The 18598-nt window shown below is 40.4% G+C and overlaps 1 protein-coding gene across 2 annotated transcripts; it reads left to right on the forward strand.

Moving 5' to 3' along the window:
* Positions 1-3257: 3257 nt before the first annotated feature.
* igsf8 (immunoglobulin superfamily, member 8) lies at positions 3258-18416 on the forward strand. 2 transcript variants are annotated; one of them, XM_051414308.1, is made up of 8 exons: positions 3258-3414; positions 3599-3763; positions 7172-7552; positions 8810-9271; positions 11343-11521; positions 12032-12284; positions 13192-13650; positions 15617-18416. In XM_051414308.1, exons 2-8 carry the CDS (start codon positions 3709-3711, stop codon positions 15742-15744), a joined length of 1917 nt encoding a protein of 638 aa, XP_051270268.1. In that variant the 5' UTR covers positions 3258-3414; positions 3599-3708; the 3' UTR covers positions 15745-18416. The 2 variants fall into 2 exon arrangements, with proteins under 2 accessions (XP_051270268.1, XP_051270269.1); XM_051414309.1 differs by having other exon boundaries at positions 3258-3379.
* The last annotated feature ends 182 nt before the right edge of the window (positions 18417-18598 follow it).

The following is an 18598-nucleotide window of genomic DNA, read 5'->3' on the forward strand; positions in this document are numbered from 1 at the left end:
AAAAAATACTTTGAAATGTAATGGAGCCGAAATATAAAGTAGCAGGAAATACTATTACTAATATAGTATGTGTACTAATAAGTACACTTAAGTATAAGTATAGTACTTCAAATGTACCTATTTACTTTCTACCACTGACAGGAGGTATAAAACTGATACTTGACAGTGGCTAAGCATTAGTGGAAGTTAAGGTTGGAGTTTAACTACTAGCAAAGACTTTGGGATTTTAAGTTAGCCTGTCACAAGTAATACACGGACATGTGCACAACAAACAAAGTGCAGATCAATGCAGCTTTTGGAGGTTTATTCCCCTGGATGTGGATCAGACTACATCATGCTCTAACTGTCCAACTCGGTTAAAAATTGTGATATATTGGAAGCCATACGGCTGAGGAAGTTTACTCTGCATGAGTGCCATCCCTCAGTGCTCGTGTAGGCTCCTGCTGAAGTCTGCATATCCTGCTTGCCGCCTTGTTAACCCAGAATACCCTAATGACTTCCCCTCTCTTGCTGCCGAGCCACACTGTGAAGTCATCCATGTTTCCATGTAGCCTAAAGTGAGGAGAGGAGTGAGGGGGGAAAGGAAAGGAAACTAGACAGGATGGAGGACAACTGGTACCATTAATGAGGTGTGTTCTGATGGCATAAGTCCTCTTTAGAGTAAGCAGCATCTGAGTGGCTGTCCACTAATGAACGTCCCACATCCATTATACTCATAACCACATATAGGACCCCATATCCTGCCCCACTCAGCTTTAATGTCTCTCTGTGTTTTTACTCTGAGCTTTAATATTTCTCCTGACTCTACTTCACGTGTGGAAAAATAGTTAAATAACTGATTAGACTCATTTATTGCCTTTCCTTTGAGGGAAATACAGAAAAGAGACATAGAAGGCGGGAATGTAGCAGCACTGCCTTTGCAGGCCACAGAAATGTTAGCAGGGTTTTATCGCTGTTTTACATCACTGTCAGCTTGTGAACATTGTTGTTGCAGAAACCTCACATACTGTATGAATGATTCAAGGTTTAGGAACTTAGAACTAAGAATAAAAGTTGGATATCAACATAAAAGGACTCTAACAAAAAGTCGTGTTCATTATGTATCAGTATCATTATATGATATCATCAAATAGTAAAACTGACAGACACCTATATCTTCTTTATATTCTTATTTCACTAGTTTGAAGTTTGTTGTGTGGTACATGTACAGACTATGTCCTTCATATAGCTGGTTGGAGCTCTCAGTACGGCAATTGGTTGTCGCCATCTTGTGGTCGAGTCTCTTACTCAGTTCTTCTTGTATATGATCCGCGCATGACACACAATTATGAGCAAGTTTGCAAGCACACACACAAAGGTACACTTGCGCGAGAGCACAAAAAACAAATATTATTGACCCACACAAATACAAATATAATACATGCTTGTCTGTACATACACAAGGACAGAAATAACTGTAAGCAATAGGCCTTTTTCTCAGCAGACGTTTTTACTTGTCGTAGTAGTAAAACTACAGGTAACTAATTATATTGTGTCCCTGTAAGTCATGACAGTGACAGTGAGGAAGCATGCACAATACCAGGACCCTCAAAATGAAGCGTCATATGCAAACATACATACACAAACACACAGCATAGACCAAGTATTTCCTAAAACAGTTGAAAGTTTCTTTCCGTGGGGATTCTAGAAATAACATTGTATACTGCTGTCACATGCATGTATCACATGTCTATAGATATGGATAGGGAGAGGAGTTATAATGGGCAAAAGTACAACATGGTAGATAATCTGTATTGTAGGGTACTGTGAAGTTTACATGTAAAAGAGATACTGAGTAGGCAGATAGAACGGCTCCCTCGTTCCCAACAATAATTTCTGAATTTGTTATAGATTTCAGTAACAAGCCCAGTGAGAGAGCTGCTGACACGTAGATCTGGCAGCTCAGGACAGACACAGAAATATATCAGTAATTACCCACCCACAGGAGCCCAGCGAAAGGGGATGACCGACAGCTTATATTTCATCTCATTTTCAAACACATCTCTACAGCCTAAATTCCTTTTATTAGGTAAACATCCTTGGTTATAAATCCAGGCAGTAGAATAGTGTTTGACTGGATGGATGTTAAGTATTTCTTGCCTACTGGTTTTAATGGAGGCAAGCCTGGTTTAATACTCCCATTTGTCAAATGAAAATGTCGACAAACGCTTTCATTTCATTTTTATTCGCAAGGAGGTAAAATCATGAAGCCAAGTTTGTAAAAGACAATGCAAACTCAATCTCCCATTCAACTTCATTATAATTGTGGAAAGGGCACATGGGAGTCCAGTGGGTATTTAATGTTGACAGTTTCTATTCTAATTTCAGTTTTCGCCACAGTAATGCAGTTTAAAACATGACACTGAAAAACCTTGGATTTATTCGCCCTCTGTGGTGCTCATCCTAACCCTAACTAAACTGTTCCACCATAAGTGCATCACAACTTTCAGTGCACTGGTGCCCTTTTTATTTTTCTCTCTCCTGCCCCTCACACAGCCTGAGTCCGCTTGAGTCAGCTCATTAATAATGTATATTATATGAATATAATACAGTTGTGACAGCTGATTCTCCAGTTAATTAAACTGATGCCACAGGTCTAAAAAAAAAAAAACGCTTGAACTGTAAAAGATGAAAAAAAAATTCTCTGAACTTAAAGAAGAAAAAAACTTAAGAAATACATGGTTCTCACAGGACAAACATATGAAGATTTGACTGAATAAGATGCATTTCTGTAAATTAAACTACCCAACAGGATATAAAGGAGTTCAAATGAGTTGAGCCTTTAACAACTACAGCACTAATATGCATATAAACGTTAATGTTGCAGTAATATATATTTAAAAAAACCTCACATAAAATTGTAAAACACCGACAGGGGAGGTTTGTCTGCACAATGAGTACTTTACCTTTAATACAGGACTTTTACTTGGAATATTTTGACCCACCACTGTCAATAACATACCAATTATAAATCATTAACCCACCTGATAAGACCGTGTATAATTGGCTGACTACATCTATATATATATATATATTTTTTTTTTTTTTTCTCTGGCGCCCCCTTGCGGTTTAATGATGGTGTTTCACCCTCTTTCCAACACTCTATTATCATTGGTTCAAAATGTCACCGTCGCTATCTTGACCAATGGCACTGTAGTTTGACTCCTCTCTGCGCGTTGTTTGCATGCATGCTCCTCCCCATTGTGTTACCGACACACACACACACACACACACACCACAACCCCCCCCTGTGATGCCAACCACTCTATGGCTGGACTGGACGGCATGTCTGTCGAGGCGGTATAATCTAAAACCAAACCGGGATATTATGGAGCCGCTGGTGAGTTAACGGAGGTGCGACGGTGCATGAAAAAGGTGATTAAATTTATAGGCTCGCACATTAATACTTGTACTAATATTAATCCGCCACGCTGTAAACGGGTGGCGCTAACTCTCACTCTGTGTGTGGCTACATTGTTGCACATTATTCTTCTTCTTATTCTTGTTATTATTATTTCTTCCACATATTATCCGGTCGTGTCTGTGGTTTTGTTTGCAGACACTTGGTCTCTCCACGGCGGGATGAACTATGATCGGCGATAAACGAGCAAAGGAGCACGGAGAGAGAAATCTGAGCAACTATAATCCATCTGCACATCGGGGGGGAAGATGAGGACCATGATGGCTTCGATGAAAACAGCATTATTCGTATTTCTACACTGGGGTGAGTGCAGTCCGCCTCTTTAACTATGCGCGCAATGACAAAAAAAAAAAAAAAAGAAAAAACCGCCGGCCTAGCCATCTGTCACATGCAGATGCATTTGCGTGATTGTTTCTATCATGCAGTCCATTCATTTAAATATCAGCACCTCTCTCTGTATTGTCATGATTTGGCCTGCCATTTTGTACTTGTATCAATGTGGTTATCTTATGGGGACATTTGATTGGATTCCTGTGGTCTACAATCCAAATGCAGTGAGTGATGGGACAGTCCACTATCAAATAATAAAAAAAATTTCCCTACAGTCTATTTTATTGGATGTGTCAGAGAAACAGGTGTTAACAGGAAGTAAATATTCACACCAGTAGGGCAGTGTAATGGTATTTTTTATGGTACTGATACCGAGCCAATAGAAACATTAGTTTTACATATTGGTTTATTATACCCTCTTTTTAATGCCTCTTATTTACTGTTTATTATTTGGTCATTATAGGTTTTTTTATCCTCAGTGCTGTCATGTTCTGTCCTTGAGGTTTCCTGTCTTTATGTTACATTAAAGCAAATTCCTATCAACTATGATTGAATGAAATATTGAATATTGAATATTGAAATGCTGCACTTGATAATCCCAAAGAAAGTTTGGGCTTTTGAAGATTTGAATATGTTCTTTAGTTAGCTCTTTGGTAATCTTGCCAAATTTTCCCATATGAATATGAATAGAATATGATTAGCAGACCCATATGAATATGGGAAACACCAAATACATCTGAAGTACTTTATAGTTCACTTTCACAAAAAGCAGAAATAGACAAAGGCAATACAACTGAAACTGAATTAGGATATTTAAAAAACATTGTTTAGACAGAGAGAGAACACGACAGAGTTTGTATCTACCTGTCCACAGTATTGATAATTATATGAATCATATCTAATAACCACATAAACCGGGTTCCTTGGGACGGAACCAGTCTGTGGTCCAACATGCATCTCTTTGTGGGGTCTCGATAAGAAAACTGGGGCCCCCACCTTGTGTCCCAGTGTCTAATCCAGACAGTATCGAACATTGTCACAAGCTGTGGTGTCCCCCTGCCCGATCAGTCCGAGCCCAATGTTAATTAGGACTTGATCCGCTTAAGCCTCCCACTAGTCTCCCATGTCATTATGTATGGGCGTGTTGTTATCGGGCCGTGGCTCAGTCTGTGAGAAAGCTCCAGTTGTTTTTAAGTCTTAGACACACGCACACTCATAGGTGGGGAGAGCCAAAACGCATCCGTCTTGTATTTCTAGTTGGTCAGGTAGTCATCAGTTTTGGGTGACTGTACAAGGGTGTGTTCGTTGGTGCTGATCCTTTGTTCAGTAGGCGTATGTTTGTTGATTGCTATGTCGGGATAATCACATCTCATTTGCATTTTGAGATAATGAGTGTATTTCCCAGGGAAGCAACATTAAAGAAGTGTACCCTTGTTAAAACAATGCTCACAATTTGTTTCCACAGTATGGAACAAGTTATTTAGGAGGATGACCTCAGGCTGTCTGTCCACATGAACAGCTTCATGTCAAATATCTGGTGTAGTCAGTGTTAAGTTGTGTGAGTTATTAGGGGTTTCTAATGTGTGTTTTTAACCACGTTTTTAAGGGATGCTGTTACTGACCTTAGTAAGCGGATAATACACTTTCTTTGTCAGTGTTCTAATAAAATAATTATTGTTTATACTTTCTGAAATTTGGGGGGGGAAAGAGATCACTGAAGTATCTGAATTGGTGCATCTAACTTTAAATGTACACAACTCCCATAGTTTGGAGTAGGGCTACTCTTACATTTGTGTTCTGTTTCCTATTTGTTTTGCATTGGGCCTTTATTAAAAGGTTAATTCTTGTTATTTCAGTTGTCTTGTTTTCATATTAGCATAATCTTGTTTATCAGTTGGTTAAAATCGGCATAACAAAATAGTTTGTGTATAAAAGAATAATACAAATTGTAAAAGAAATCAAGTCTATAGAGCCAGTAGACATGCTTTATGTCAGATTACATTCTCGTATCCCTCTTTGAAAAGAGGATGTTATTTACTTTACAATGCGTATGCGTCTCTGGGGATGCAGATCCAGTCATCCTTCTTAAATGTCTGGTACCTTTTGACTGACTCGGCATCAGCATGTGAATGTTGTAGGCATCCTTATGAATAGTAATAGCAGGAGAAGTTTCAGTGTCTGTGGCTGAGAGAAGGGTTCAGTATTTAAATAACCCAGCTTGGTCTGCGCCTATAGCTATTTCTGAGAAGGGCCTAGGGGAACTTGGGTATGCAGCCAGACAATGAGTAAAATACAATGACTCTTGAACCTGAAAGCTGGCGGATCTCACCCCTGAGGGTATCACACGGAATATTTTTGTTCATAACCAGAACACTGAAAATCTGTGATGTTGCCAGGCTTAAAGAGCAATGTGACGGCTGAGGAAAGTTTTTTTAAATCACAGTGTGATTTGCTGTTTGGAGATATCAGGTTTAGCTCTTTCCAAAACAACTCTCTCAATGACCTTCTGGGTTTTGCTGCTTTGAGCACTGAAAAATTACATTTGTATACCTCAACAGCAACATCTTTTGCTGCTCGCAATAAACCACAGACCAGTTTCATGGAGAACTACTAAGCAAACCACCTACTGCACCTCTTGATTTTCAGAAAAACTGTTCAGAAGTTGTTCAGAAAATATGTCACTGGAAAACAAATTTGGGGAAAAGCTACTGTTCAGTTGGTCAAATGTGCTTTTTAGAACTGAAACAATCAATTGATCAAGCAATTAGTGATGGACAGAAATTAGCAACTATTTTGATAATCAGTTACTCATTCTGGTGCTTTGTTTTTAGCAAAAAAAGCCAGATGTGACCTAGTTTCAGTTTCCCAGTTGTGAGAATGTGCTGCCTTTGGTTGTCTCTTGTAACAGTAAACTGAATACTTTGGGGTTTTGGACTGTTGGTTGGACAAAATAAGCAATTTGAAGTCATAACTTTTTGCTTTTTTAATCAAAAATGAACATTCTTGTTATTTACTGCACTTTTAGCAAATCTTACTCAAACTGAAACAATTTTTTTGTGAATTGTTCCTTTTTAAATTAACCAAAGTAATCAGAGAATGAGCCAAGAAGCCTACTAACATGAGATTGTTTCATTTATTAAATGTGTAATTGTATTCAGAGGAAGCTGGCTCAACCCCAGTGTTTTTCTCCTAAGCTATTTAATGTATTGATTCCCTGTTAGCCAGTCATCAGCTCAGGATATTGATTGGTGACTACATGCGCCAAACATGCTGCGAGGCAAAGACTGTGACCCACAGAAATTGACACTTTTACCATTTCCAATCTTTCCTGCTCACTCATCGCTGTCTTTCTTTTGCTGTCTCTCCATTTGTCTTTCACAGTGCTCCAGTACGCTGTGTGTCGTGACGTAACTCTTCCCATAGGACCCCTCTACCGCGTTGCCGGGTTCCCCCTCTCCCTGCCCTGTGTTGTGACAGGGTTTGAAGGCCCACGTACGCAGGAATTTGAGTGGTTCCTTTACAGGGATGATGCTGGTGGGAGGCAGATGGGAGTGGTGTCCACCAGAGACAAGGGTTTCCCCTATGCCCCGTTCCAGGCCCGGGTGAGGAACGGGGAGGTGAGGGTCGAGAGAGACTCGGGGGACAAGGTCCGGCTGGTGATACAGAGGCTCCGAGCCGAAGACCAGGGGAAGTACGAGTGCTACACGCCAAGCACGGACAGCAACTACCAGGGAAACTACAGCGCCTCAGTGGCTGTCAAAGGTAAGATATATAACCCAATATACTTTAATAGTTTTTGGGTCAACAATGGAGGTCTAAGGCACAGAGGAATAAGATACATCATACTTGTTTGTAAGATCAATTCATCATTGGTTTTGGTCTTCATCATTCATTGAATGTCAACAGACTTATCCTTAAACCAGAGAGGGCTCTAACTGAGATTAGAAATCTCTTTTATAGGAGAGCCTTGGACAGAGGCTGCTATTTAATGTCTGATTCAATTTATAATCATGTTTTTGAGCAGCTGCTTACGTCTGTATTTAATGACTGGGAATGAGAACTGGCTGTGGAGTCTGTCGGAGAAACTATGGTAACTGCGGAACTCACAGAAAACACGAAAGGCCCTTTATACAGCCAGTGTTTGGTTTGTCTGTTCTGGGCTACTGTAGAAACATTGCAGTTCAACATGGAGGACTCCATGGAAGACAACCTGTGGCGTCTGTAGATAAAAATGATAATAATCAGGTGATTATACACAAATGGAAACCTAGCTGTAAATACTATATTCCATTTCTGTCAATAGATCCTCCTAACTAGACCTTCAAAATAAAGCATTTGTATTTGTAAATGTATTATATCGTCAACTACTATCACAAAAATGATACCCAGCTTTAGTTCCGACTAGATGACAATACTAGTTTAGTTGTGACCTGACGTGAAGTGGACGTATTCAAGCGTCATGCAGGTTACCGTGTGAAAAGATTTTATCAGCACCTCTGCACTACATCAGCCAGACGGGCGACATTTTTCATTGATAAATCATACTATGTGTTTAACTTGGTTCTGAGTTATTATTTATACTTACCATCTGGAATTTGTAGGGTTTTTTTTTCGTTTAGTTTTTCTCTCTTTCTGCAAAGACCCATCTGTTCTAGCTTTCCAAAATAGTTTGGCAATTTTACACCATCCATATGGTTACCAATTGTGTTTCTATTCATCCACTTCCTTGTGTACTACAGAGTATATGTTTGTTGGATGCTGGGTGTTGGTTTTGCAACTGAAGTGTGTTATCTTCATAACAACCAACTATTCCCCCTTTGTTTGGCAAAGCTAGTGCCCTAAGCCAAGGGTGGCGAATGGCTTGCAGTCACTCTCAGCAGCATCATTTAATTATTTTCTAAACATAGAAACATCTAAACAGCATACAGGCAATGGAAATTAAATTTGGCATATTATTCCCTCTTATCTGGCTCCTGTAGCCTCTCAATGTAATATAATTGTCTCTTTGTGCACCCGCAGTGATTCCTGACACACTCCAGATCAGCTATTCCCGCTCACTCACCGGCCAGCCCGTGCCAGAGGGGGCTGAATTAACGCTGACATGCTCAGCCGGCATCCAATCGGAGCAGCTCACCCATCTGTCTATCATGTTTGGGAAGCGTAGCGGTGAAGAGGGTTTGGGGAAGGAGGCTGGAGGCGACGTCAGCACCGTTAGAGAGATTATCTCCATCGACAAGATGCTGGGGGTCTCCTCCGGACGCTTGTACAAGAAGCGGTACGACGACGGAGAGATCACGCTGGAGAAAAGGAACGGAGAGGCTGGACTGGATGTGTACGTGATGAAGATGAGAGCGGTGCAGCCAGACGACACCGGCTCGTATTTCTGTGAGGCCTCGCAGTGGATTCTGGACCGCGATCGATCGTGGCAGAAGATTGCACAAAGGACGATGGATATTGGCAACTTGACTGTTCAGCAACTAGGTTGGTATAACCAGGAAACTGTGCCAGTATGTGTGCTGAAATGTACCAGAACTGTGATCATATGTTGCAAGTGCCAAGGTCACACTGCAGCAAACATATTTCACAAGATATCATAAAATAAAGTTGGATGCTCTAGTTACAGAACAGACACTAGAATAGACAGAGACAATAAAAGTAGAATATCTGAAGTTTCTACTTGCCAGTTCAAACTCGTTATTCTTTCTCAGTGGCGTCAGTGGACCTGGACTTAGTAGTGTTGTGGAGTACATTGGACGGTTTCCAAATTTCCAAATTTGAGCTTGACTGAATGTGGCTGACTGAGCAGTTTACTGACGGATAGATAGGGAGCTGACTGAATACTGGATACGCATCTGTAGTCAACTTATTGCTTTGTTTGTTGGCCTAAATGTTGGATAGAGTTAGTGTTTGGGTTTCTAAATAGCTGCCTGTACGGCCTGGTGGTTCCTGCTTAGCTTTTTCCTACTTTGCTGGGTGGATGGACGGACATTTTACTATTAGGGCTTCAACAGATCAATTAATCTTCAGACTTTTATCTTGATTCATTGACTAATCTTTTGGTCTATAAAGCAGTAAAAGATACCAATTACAATATCTTAGAGCCCGAGGCGAATTTATTAAATGTCTTGTTTTACTTTATTATATCATTTTTATATAATGCAAGACTAAGAAAAGCACTAAATTCTCACATTTGAAAACCTGAAACTATCAAATTATTTGCATTTTTGCTTGAAAAACAAATTAAACAATCACTCAATTGTCAAAATAGGAAACAATTAATTTTCTGTTGATTGACTAATTGCAGCCCTACTTACTATCTGTTCGGGACTGTCAGATCCGCCTGTTTGATGAGCTTGAGGCTCTCATGTTGATTATCCAGCTGGATTTGATGGGTCCACGGCTGGCTGGTCGGACAGCTGGATAACTGCCCACTGCCTTGCCGCTTGGCTCATTTTAAATTCTAAAGAGCTTCTGAAGATCTGAAGGATTAAGTAATCTTTTCTCCCACCTTGGCCTCTTGTAGCCTGCAAAGAGGATGGCTATCTTTCTGTCAGACTGATGTGTCCATTACCGTAAGAACAGAAAAACTAGCAGTCCTTTAAACATCTTTGAACACCTTGGATACAGAAGTTAAACCGATATACATTCTTTATATGTTTGCTCATAGGAAAATACTTTGAAAGTTTTGCCAACTTACCAACTTCATCCATGCAATCGATTTACGTAAGTTTTAGTATGAAGTTAACACCCAGTTTTGCTGGAGCTGGATTGAAATGTTGAGTTATTCTAACCATGTTTTTTTTATATATTAAAAATGTCTGTTTTTATTAACTTATTATTTGTTGCTGATGAGAAGTACAAACAACTTCCTAGTACTAAGTGGTGGAGTTAAACCTTGTTTAGGTCACGTTTTATTTCTCTCCAGCCCTAAAATTGAAGCTGAGGTTGAAGCTTTGCGTCAATGCGTGCATTGTTTTTTCTGACCATCGCTGACAAACACCATTTAGTTCCGTATTTTCCCGCCCTTGTGGTCTGACTAATACGTTGGTCTGACATGTCTCCCTTTGTTTGTATAAATAATGTGTCTATTATTGAACAGATCTGTGTTAAGAGAAGTGCTGTGGTTAAATGAGGCTTTGCTCACACAATGGGCCAGTGTTTATATCTTCCCTGTTATACCAAGGTATTAGTACTAACTATATAAAAACCTTTTCAGTTCATTAAACAAAGTTGCACATACTCATTTGTGCTATGTTCTCCTACTGTTATGCTTTATTTGTATCTCTGAAAACAACAGTAATTTAATCAACATGCTCAATTCTCTTTCATCGAGCAATAATTGAAAATTACGGTATACATTTATGTCCTAATCAATTTCATCGTGGCCATTAAACATGTAATGTACTAGAGAGGCCACGCTAGCTTTCCCACAGATATTATACCCACAGTATAACGCTTACTGTGAGGATGTGCTCGTTTTGAGGCCTTCCACCACAGAGGATTTACTTTTACTTTTACTAACCTGTCTCCCTCTACCTTTTCTGTTCCCCAGCGGAGTCTCTGAGTGTAACATCCTCGCCCAGAGGGGAGGTGACCCTGCAGGTCGGTTCCCCTCTCATTCTGACCTGTGAAGTGTTGGGGCTTCCGTCTGAAGTAAACTCGGGCCTGCTAGTTCAGTGGATGAGGAGGGGATCCATAAGCAGCGATGTGGCTGGGGCTGGGGGAGTCGAGGTACTGATTCTCACTCTGCTGACCTATTTGGACTAATACGGTGTGTTGTTTGCAGGTTATAGCTCAGTGTGTGCAGTTGCAATGTTTTCGTAGACTAAAAGATTCATTAAATAATAATAGATTGTCCATTGATTTAATTGCAGGTGTGGATAAGTAATCCACCACAACCATTAAGTCTAATTTATTTTCTGTCAAAGTTACTGAAATTACAGGTAGATTTGAAATATTTTCAGGTGTGGTGCATTCGAGTGCTGGCGGCGAAGTTCTGATAAATTACACTTGAGAATGGGCTTTTCAAACAGCAGCCTTTTTCATTCAAGAAGTAAAAAAAAATTTACATTATGTTTTTCATGACATTCGTGTTTGATCGGCATCATCAATCTAATAAGCTATGGCATCTGTGGAAACGGTTGGCAATAATATAAAATATTCACAGTTTCTCGTAAATTGCCTAAAATAAATCACATTTCAGTGTACAATCTAACACGACACATTGTATTTTATGTCCAGGTGGAGGTGGCCCGGATGAGCCCAGATGGTGTTGTGAGCTGGGGTGACGACCTCAGCCGAGCTAGCGGGGGCTCTATGGAGAAAGTGGCAGAGGGGAGGTACTCCCTGAAGCTGTTCTCAGCTCGCCCCTTGGACTCAGGGGTGTATTGCTGCGTGGTGAGTGTGTACGCTGGAAGAAGAAACCCTGGCCCCTCTACTCCTGTGACACTCACCCAGAAGTCTGAGGGAGTCACCGTCAACCTCAAGACCAAAGGTGAGCGGCGTTACTCAGTGACACACATGCTTCTCCTATAGCAGTGATTCCTAACCAGGGGTACAGGATAGTTGCCAGGAGGTATGCGAAAAGATTGTGAGTTTAAATTCAGAACAGAAATGTTCACATGTGGCCCTAAGCCTCTTCTGTATTCGCCTTACTTGGATATGCAGGAAATAAAGATTAATTTGTACAGGGGCTAATTGGGCTTCAAAAATAAAATAAACTTTTAATTATAGTGAAGGGTATTTTTGTGCCAAACATGCTCAGTATACATAGTAAAATAAAAATAATTTGTATTTATTTGGTCTAATGTAGATAATTTTATTTCCAGGCTTTTCTTTCCGCTGTTGATTGCATTTTCTGCTCGGGGACCTCTTTTGTTTTGGTCTAAGGAACTATTTAAAATTGTAAATTCATGGAGTGCCTTGGTGGCCCAGAGGTCTGGGCTGTGGGCCATTTGGCTGTCTTCAAGTCTGCAAAAAGACCTCTGATGCTTGTTGTCCAAATCTCGGTTTCTCCCAGTTTTACAAATCTGTCTTAAAAGATCCTAGTTAATTCATGAAACTAAAAAAAAAGTATTTTCTGAACAGTGGTTTTACTGAAAACGTAAATTCAGGGATAAGTGTTGAGTTATCAATGATTAGTTAGTGTAGTACAGTTTTCCAGTCCTCAAGGATAAACTGCAAAAACTGTTCTTTACATATTTATCGGAAACGCATGTTAGCTGAACTAGAGGTTAACTCAGATCACCTTATTAAATATTGATGATTGCTAAAATATTGGAAACATCTGATTGACCACGTAAAGAAATCATACATTTTATTTTTGTTCTTAAACGGACAGGCACATGTGTTCAGTTCACCCTCCATAAACTAATCTTTGAATCTACCATTTCCTTCTACAGATGTGTTAGTTTCTGCTGTGGCTCAGCTCCCTCGAGGCCCCCTGTTAAAAAGAGGCAGCACCATCACCCTGATCTGCAACGCCACCGTGACAACCACAGGTCCTGCGCAGGCACAAGTGCAGTGGCTCCGGTGGCCAATCCCTGAACCGGTTTTCAAGAAGGGACAGCGCCCAGAATCTGATGATACTGTACCAGAACCCCCTGTTGTGGAAAAACCCAGACTGGTAGCTCTCCTAACGTACGACGGTGTTGCAAAGATCTACACCAACAGTAGTGAGGTTAGCGTCGACCGCCTGTCCGCTGTCAGCTACAGACTGAGGGTCCACACAGCGACTATAGATGATCAGGGCATGTATGCGTGTCATGCTGAGGCGTGGGGGCAGGACCCACATGGAGGCTGGTATGACACAGGGGCCAAAGCAGAGTCAAATGCAGTGAATGTTTACCTGTATGCCAGAGGTAAGTTGTTTTTTTTGTAATAATCCTAGTGATAGTGGGTGAAAAGTAACGCATTACAAACAACATTTACCCTTGACTTTGAGAGGTGTCTGCTCATTTTAAGTAGATTGATTCTTCTCAACATCCTTCCCCAGCAGATTGCAGGGCATGGTTCCCTGTATTTACATCTTAAGTGTAGATACAGTATGCACTCTATGTCACTTTCAGGGCAGCAATTAATGATTATTTTTAGGGATTGAGCACTGAAAGTGCAAGACTCTATTGTTCCTCTAGGAATTATTATTAATTTTCTGCCCCTTGTAACGCATATTTGACCCCCGCAGCATTCTCAAAAAGTCATGAAAATTTGCACAAAATTCAAATGTAGCGAAAATACCGATATGACATTATCCCTGTGCACGGGCGCCGCCAAACGGCGAAGCCACGCCCCCCAGAATCAGCCCCCAAGACACGTAAGGCCGACATGTACGAAAATTGGTACGCATGTGTATGATGATAAAAGAAGCAGAAAAGTCTCAAGGACCCATACCTCAAACCCAACAGGAAGTCGGCCATTTTGGATTTTGTGGCCATTTTTGGCGATTTCACACGTTGTATTTGAACGAACTCCTCCTAGGGCATTTATCGGACCGACTTCAAATTTGGACACAGCCATCTAAACACATTCACTATTAAAGGTTGTGTTCTTCAGTTTTTTTCGTCAATCCTCCTGCCTGTGGCGTGGCGTCCCGTGGCATCCAATTTCGATCCTTCGCCATAAAAAGAGGGATTCGTCATAACTTCTGCGTACATGATCCGACTGCAACGAAACTTCACTTGTCTGATAAGAGTCCCGCCCTGAACACATAGTGATAGCGCCACCTAGTGGCAACAGGAAGTAAGTGCTGCGTGGCGATTTTGAGCTGATTTACGTGACATTTTCATGTTGTGGTCCGCGCTTGTTACGACGGCACGTGACGTGGACGCAGCGCACCCCGACGCGTGCCGGGTGCGAGATCCCGTTCAACGCTGCTTGCAGCTTTAATCATTATTTTATCTGTAAAAAGGAAAGGTGCCCAAGGTGACTTTTAAATTTTATGTGTCATCCAAAACCCAATTAACTGCCCTATGAGACAAAGTAAAGCAGCAACATTTGTAAAGCTGAAACTAGGAAATGTTTTGCATTTTTTCTTATTAAATGTCTGACACATTTTATTCATTATCAAAAAAGCTGATGATTACATTTCAATTAACTGACTAATTGTTTCAGCTTTAGTTGCAAGTTAATGTTTATATCTGCATTTAAAAGGAAACGTGGCTAAAACTAATAATAAATAATAAAGATATCTTGAATGGAGAGAATGCCGACTCCAGTCTGCTAGAGGAGATTATACATGAATATTACCACGTCTACATCTAGATGATCTTGGGTAGATTTACATGTTTATGCATTTCAGTCTCATACAGTTAGAGTCTAAATATCCAGATAGTATTTGTTTCATTTGTTTTTTCAAAAGCACAACAGTGATATGTCCAGAACAGTGCACATGATCATCTTTACACCAATCACAGGTTTGCACTGGTAGCAAAGTTGACCTTCTTTCTGTTCGACATGGGTGTGAATCCTAGATTGAGACTAAATGAACCCAATTTCCAGCACTAGATGACTGAATCACCAGAGCAAGCTACTTTTAGTTTATCCAGCATGGCAGTCCATTAGCTTGCTTTTTCATCAATATGTGTGCTGCCTCAATGTTAAAAGTACTATATAAAATTATAACTAACTTTTTTTTTTTTTACTTAATATAAACATTTATAGTACATTATGGTTATACTGGATATTTCCTCATTTGAAAGTGGGTTATAACACAATTAAATAGACATAAACATCTGTAAAATTCAAATTTCAGCCCATCCTGCTGTATTTTCCTTTTAAATGTCGATTTAAATCACAGCATTTTTATCTCTTATTTCTTCCTTTCTCCAGCTGCTGACCTCCTTCTCATCCCTCTGGTTGTTGGAGTCTCCTCTGCCCTGTTTGTGGGCATTGTCATCATCGCAACAGTAACCTGCTGCTTTATGAAGCAACTGGCGAGGCAGCGTGCTCGAAAATAGCTGTGACCCGCTGTCTGAAATCTGAATGTTTGTGAAGAGGCAAAAAGAGGTGATGCGCAGAACATAATGGAAGAAATGGCAGAGAAATAACTTAAAGACAAAAAGATGTGAAAAATGATTTTCTGTGTTTTGACTTGTTTAACAATCAATGCCAAAATATTCTGTTTTATATTCTCTTGTATTTTTATATCCAAACCTTCTCTGAAAGCAGCATGTTTTAGTGATTGCTGCATCAGTAAGTGTAATATTCTAGACTTTTCACCACTCGATGACCCTTTCTCTGCTTCTCAAGTGGGCAAAGACTCTTTTTAGAGTCTATTTCCATGTGAGCCTAATCCACATTTTTTACTGATCCCTTTGTCTTAATCTGATTTAACTGAAAAAGGGTCAAAATACACAAGCAAGATTTTTGTGACAAGGTAAAAAAAGTAACAAAAGTAAAGAAGGTACTGCAGGTTTGTTTTGAGTCTCTCAGATGCGAGGACTCTCACAGATACTGTGAAAGTGTTGTTTCTATGTAAAGGCCAAGCAAACCGCCCTCTCAGAAGATTTGATTGTTATAGTAAAAAGGTGCCGGATGGTTCTCAGCCTGTCACATGTTTTGAATGATGCTGGATATGCAAATCATCCTGCATTGAATTACGGTTAAATTTTCACACAAAGAATATTCTGTGTTTTCGCAAAATTGTTGTTGCTGTTCCAGTTGTTCTTTCCTCAAGCTGCATGTTTTTCATTTATTACAAACAAGGTCTATATGTCTTTGCGTGGTTTAGCCTCTATTACTGCCACTGACGGTCACATGAATGCTGATGGGAGCAGTTCAGCCTCCAGAAACTTAATATGAGCAGGGACCTTCCACCGCTTGCAGTCCGGCACCACTCTGCATGTAAACAAAGTCTGTCTGTTACTTAATAAGGAAGGCGCTGGCTGGGGACTTTTTTGATGCCAAGACCAGTTGAGTACCAATTCTAAACACAAGCATTCCTCGCCTGTGACGCTTCACGCTGTAGTGAGTTTTCTATACGAACTGGTATAGATTTGAGAGACATGGAAAATATATCCATTATGCACTGAGCTAAAATGTAAATACTGTATGGAGTTTAGCTGTTTTATTTTTTTTAATGTAAGTAAGACGATGCTGTAGCGCCATGTTAGTCTTTGGCAAAGCACCCGTGTTTAACATTCTGCAGCAGTCTGTTCTGCTCTTTTGAACACAAAAATGGGACTGGGACCAAAGCCCCTTGGTATCCTTCTTTTACTTGATTTTCTTCCAGCTGAACAGTTTCTTCTTTTGCTATACTTGAGCGAGTTCTTTTGAGTGTTTTTTTTTTTTTTTGTGCTATTAATGGTTCCTTTGCTCTTGTCAAGTGACTAAGATAGAAAAACAGTACTATGAAAAACAATCCTGTGTTTGTTGCACTGAGTAACAAAAAAACTTTTGTGTTGGTGTCACACTGTCCCCGAGGTGAAAATTCCCAAAACAGTGCAGTCATATGACCTGAGTGTTTAGTTAAGTCTCACTGTCGTCATAGTTATCATGTGGCTCAGGCCACACATTTCTACTGCCAAGATTTATTATGATATAGCCCCGGCTGCTAGCCCACAGAAATCTGTTGGACAGATTTACTGTGTCTGCGCACTTATAATGAGTGAAATCCATCCTCCTCTTCCTGTTGAAAGTAACACTTACGAAAAGTTTGGTCACGAGAGTGTGCCCGCATTGTGTGATCATTTAAAGTTGGACACATGTGGAAAGGAAGGAGGAAAGTGAAGTTTGTTGTTATCCAACTTGTTGCACTCTCATGAGAGATTATTTCAGGTCATTTTTCCTGCTTTTCTAAATTTGTTTGCACTGAGCTACACTTTACTGTCTCAGTCTGTCTGTCTGTCTGTCTGTCTGTCTGTCTGTCTGTCTGTCTCCTGGTTGGTTTTCAATGCAAGAGTCCCTCTAAATCTGCCTGTCCTCCCTAACCTGCGCTCTAAACCCTGATTATAAATTTTGATCACGAACATTAGGGAATAAAATCACAGCTCTGCTTGCTTCCTGAGCCACTTTGTTCCAGATCAACTACTCAAAGCTGATTTGTTCCCCCACATACCCACCCACCACATGATTCCACACACACACACACACACACACACACACACACACACACACACACACACACACACACACACACACACACACACACACACACAGATGTACGTCCACACAGAGCAGCAGCAGCACAGTGCTGACTGACTGGCATTTTTGATGGAAGTAAGTGAGTATCTGCGTGTTCATCTCTAATCCCTGTTTATGGCTACAGCGTGTCCTGCTGCCCTTCCCCCTCTCTCAGTGTGCTACAGAGTCATTGTGGCTCCCATTCGGTTAATTTCAATCTCTGTTCCTTGAGAATAACAGCCAGCTGTAAAAAGTGTAGCACATAGCGTGCAAAGTAAGAAAGCTGCTGTCTAAGTTGTGCTTTTGTTTGAAGATGTATTAAACCCTTTCATGAAGGTTTTATGTTTTGTTTGGATTGTTTACTGATGCTTTGATACCACTTCTCCTGAATGCATCTTGCTGCCAATGAAATATATAAAGGCGGGTTATTGCTCAGTTTGTCTCATATGGTGCTTTGGCAAACCTGCCAGTTGATAAACCAATAAACCACTCTGGATTTATAATGTCACTTTGGTTTTTATTTATTCCTTTATTTTCTACTGTCATGATAAAAGTCTGTTTTCAGCAGAGAACCTGGAAATGTTCATATCAGAGGCTGCTGGAGACAGCTGAAGGATTGCAGGACATTCTGCGTGGAGGGAACTAATCCAATCGGTCTGCTAGTTGAGCATATTTTCCATCTATATAGTT

This window comes from Dicentrarchus labrax, unplaced genomic scaffold (assembly GCF_905237075.1).
Source record: "Dicentrarchus labrax unplaced genomic scaffold, dlabrax2021, whole genome shotgun sequence".
In the NCBI taxonomy this organism is placed as follows: domain Eukaryota; kingdom Metazoa; phylum Chordata; class Actinopteri; family Moronidae; genus Dicentrarchus; species Dicentrarchus labrax.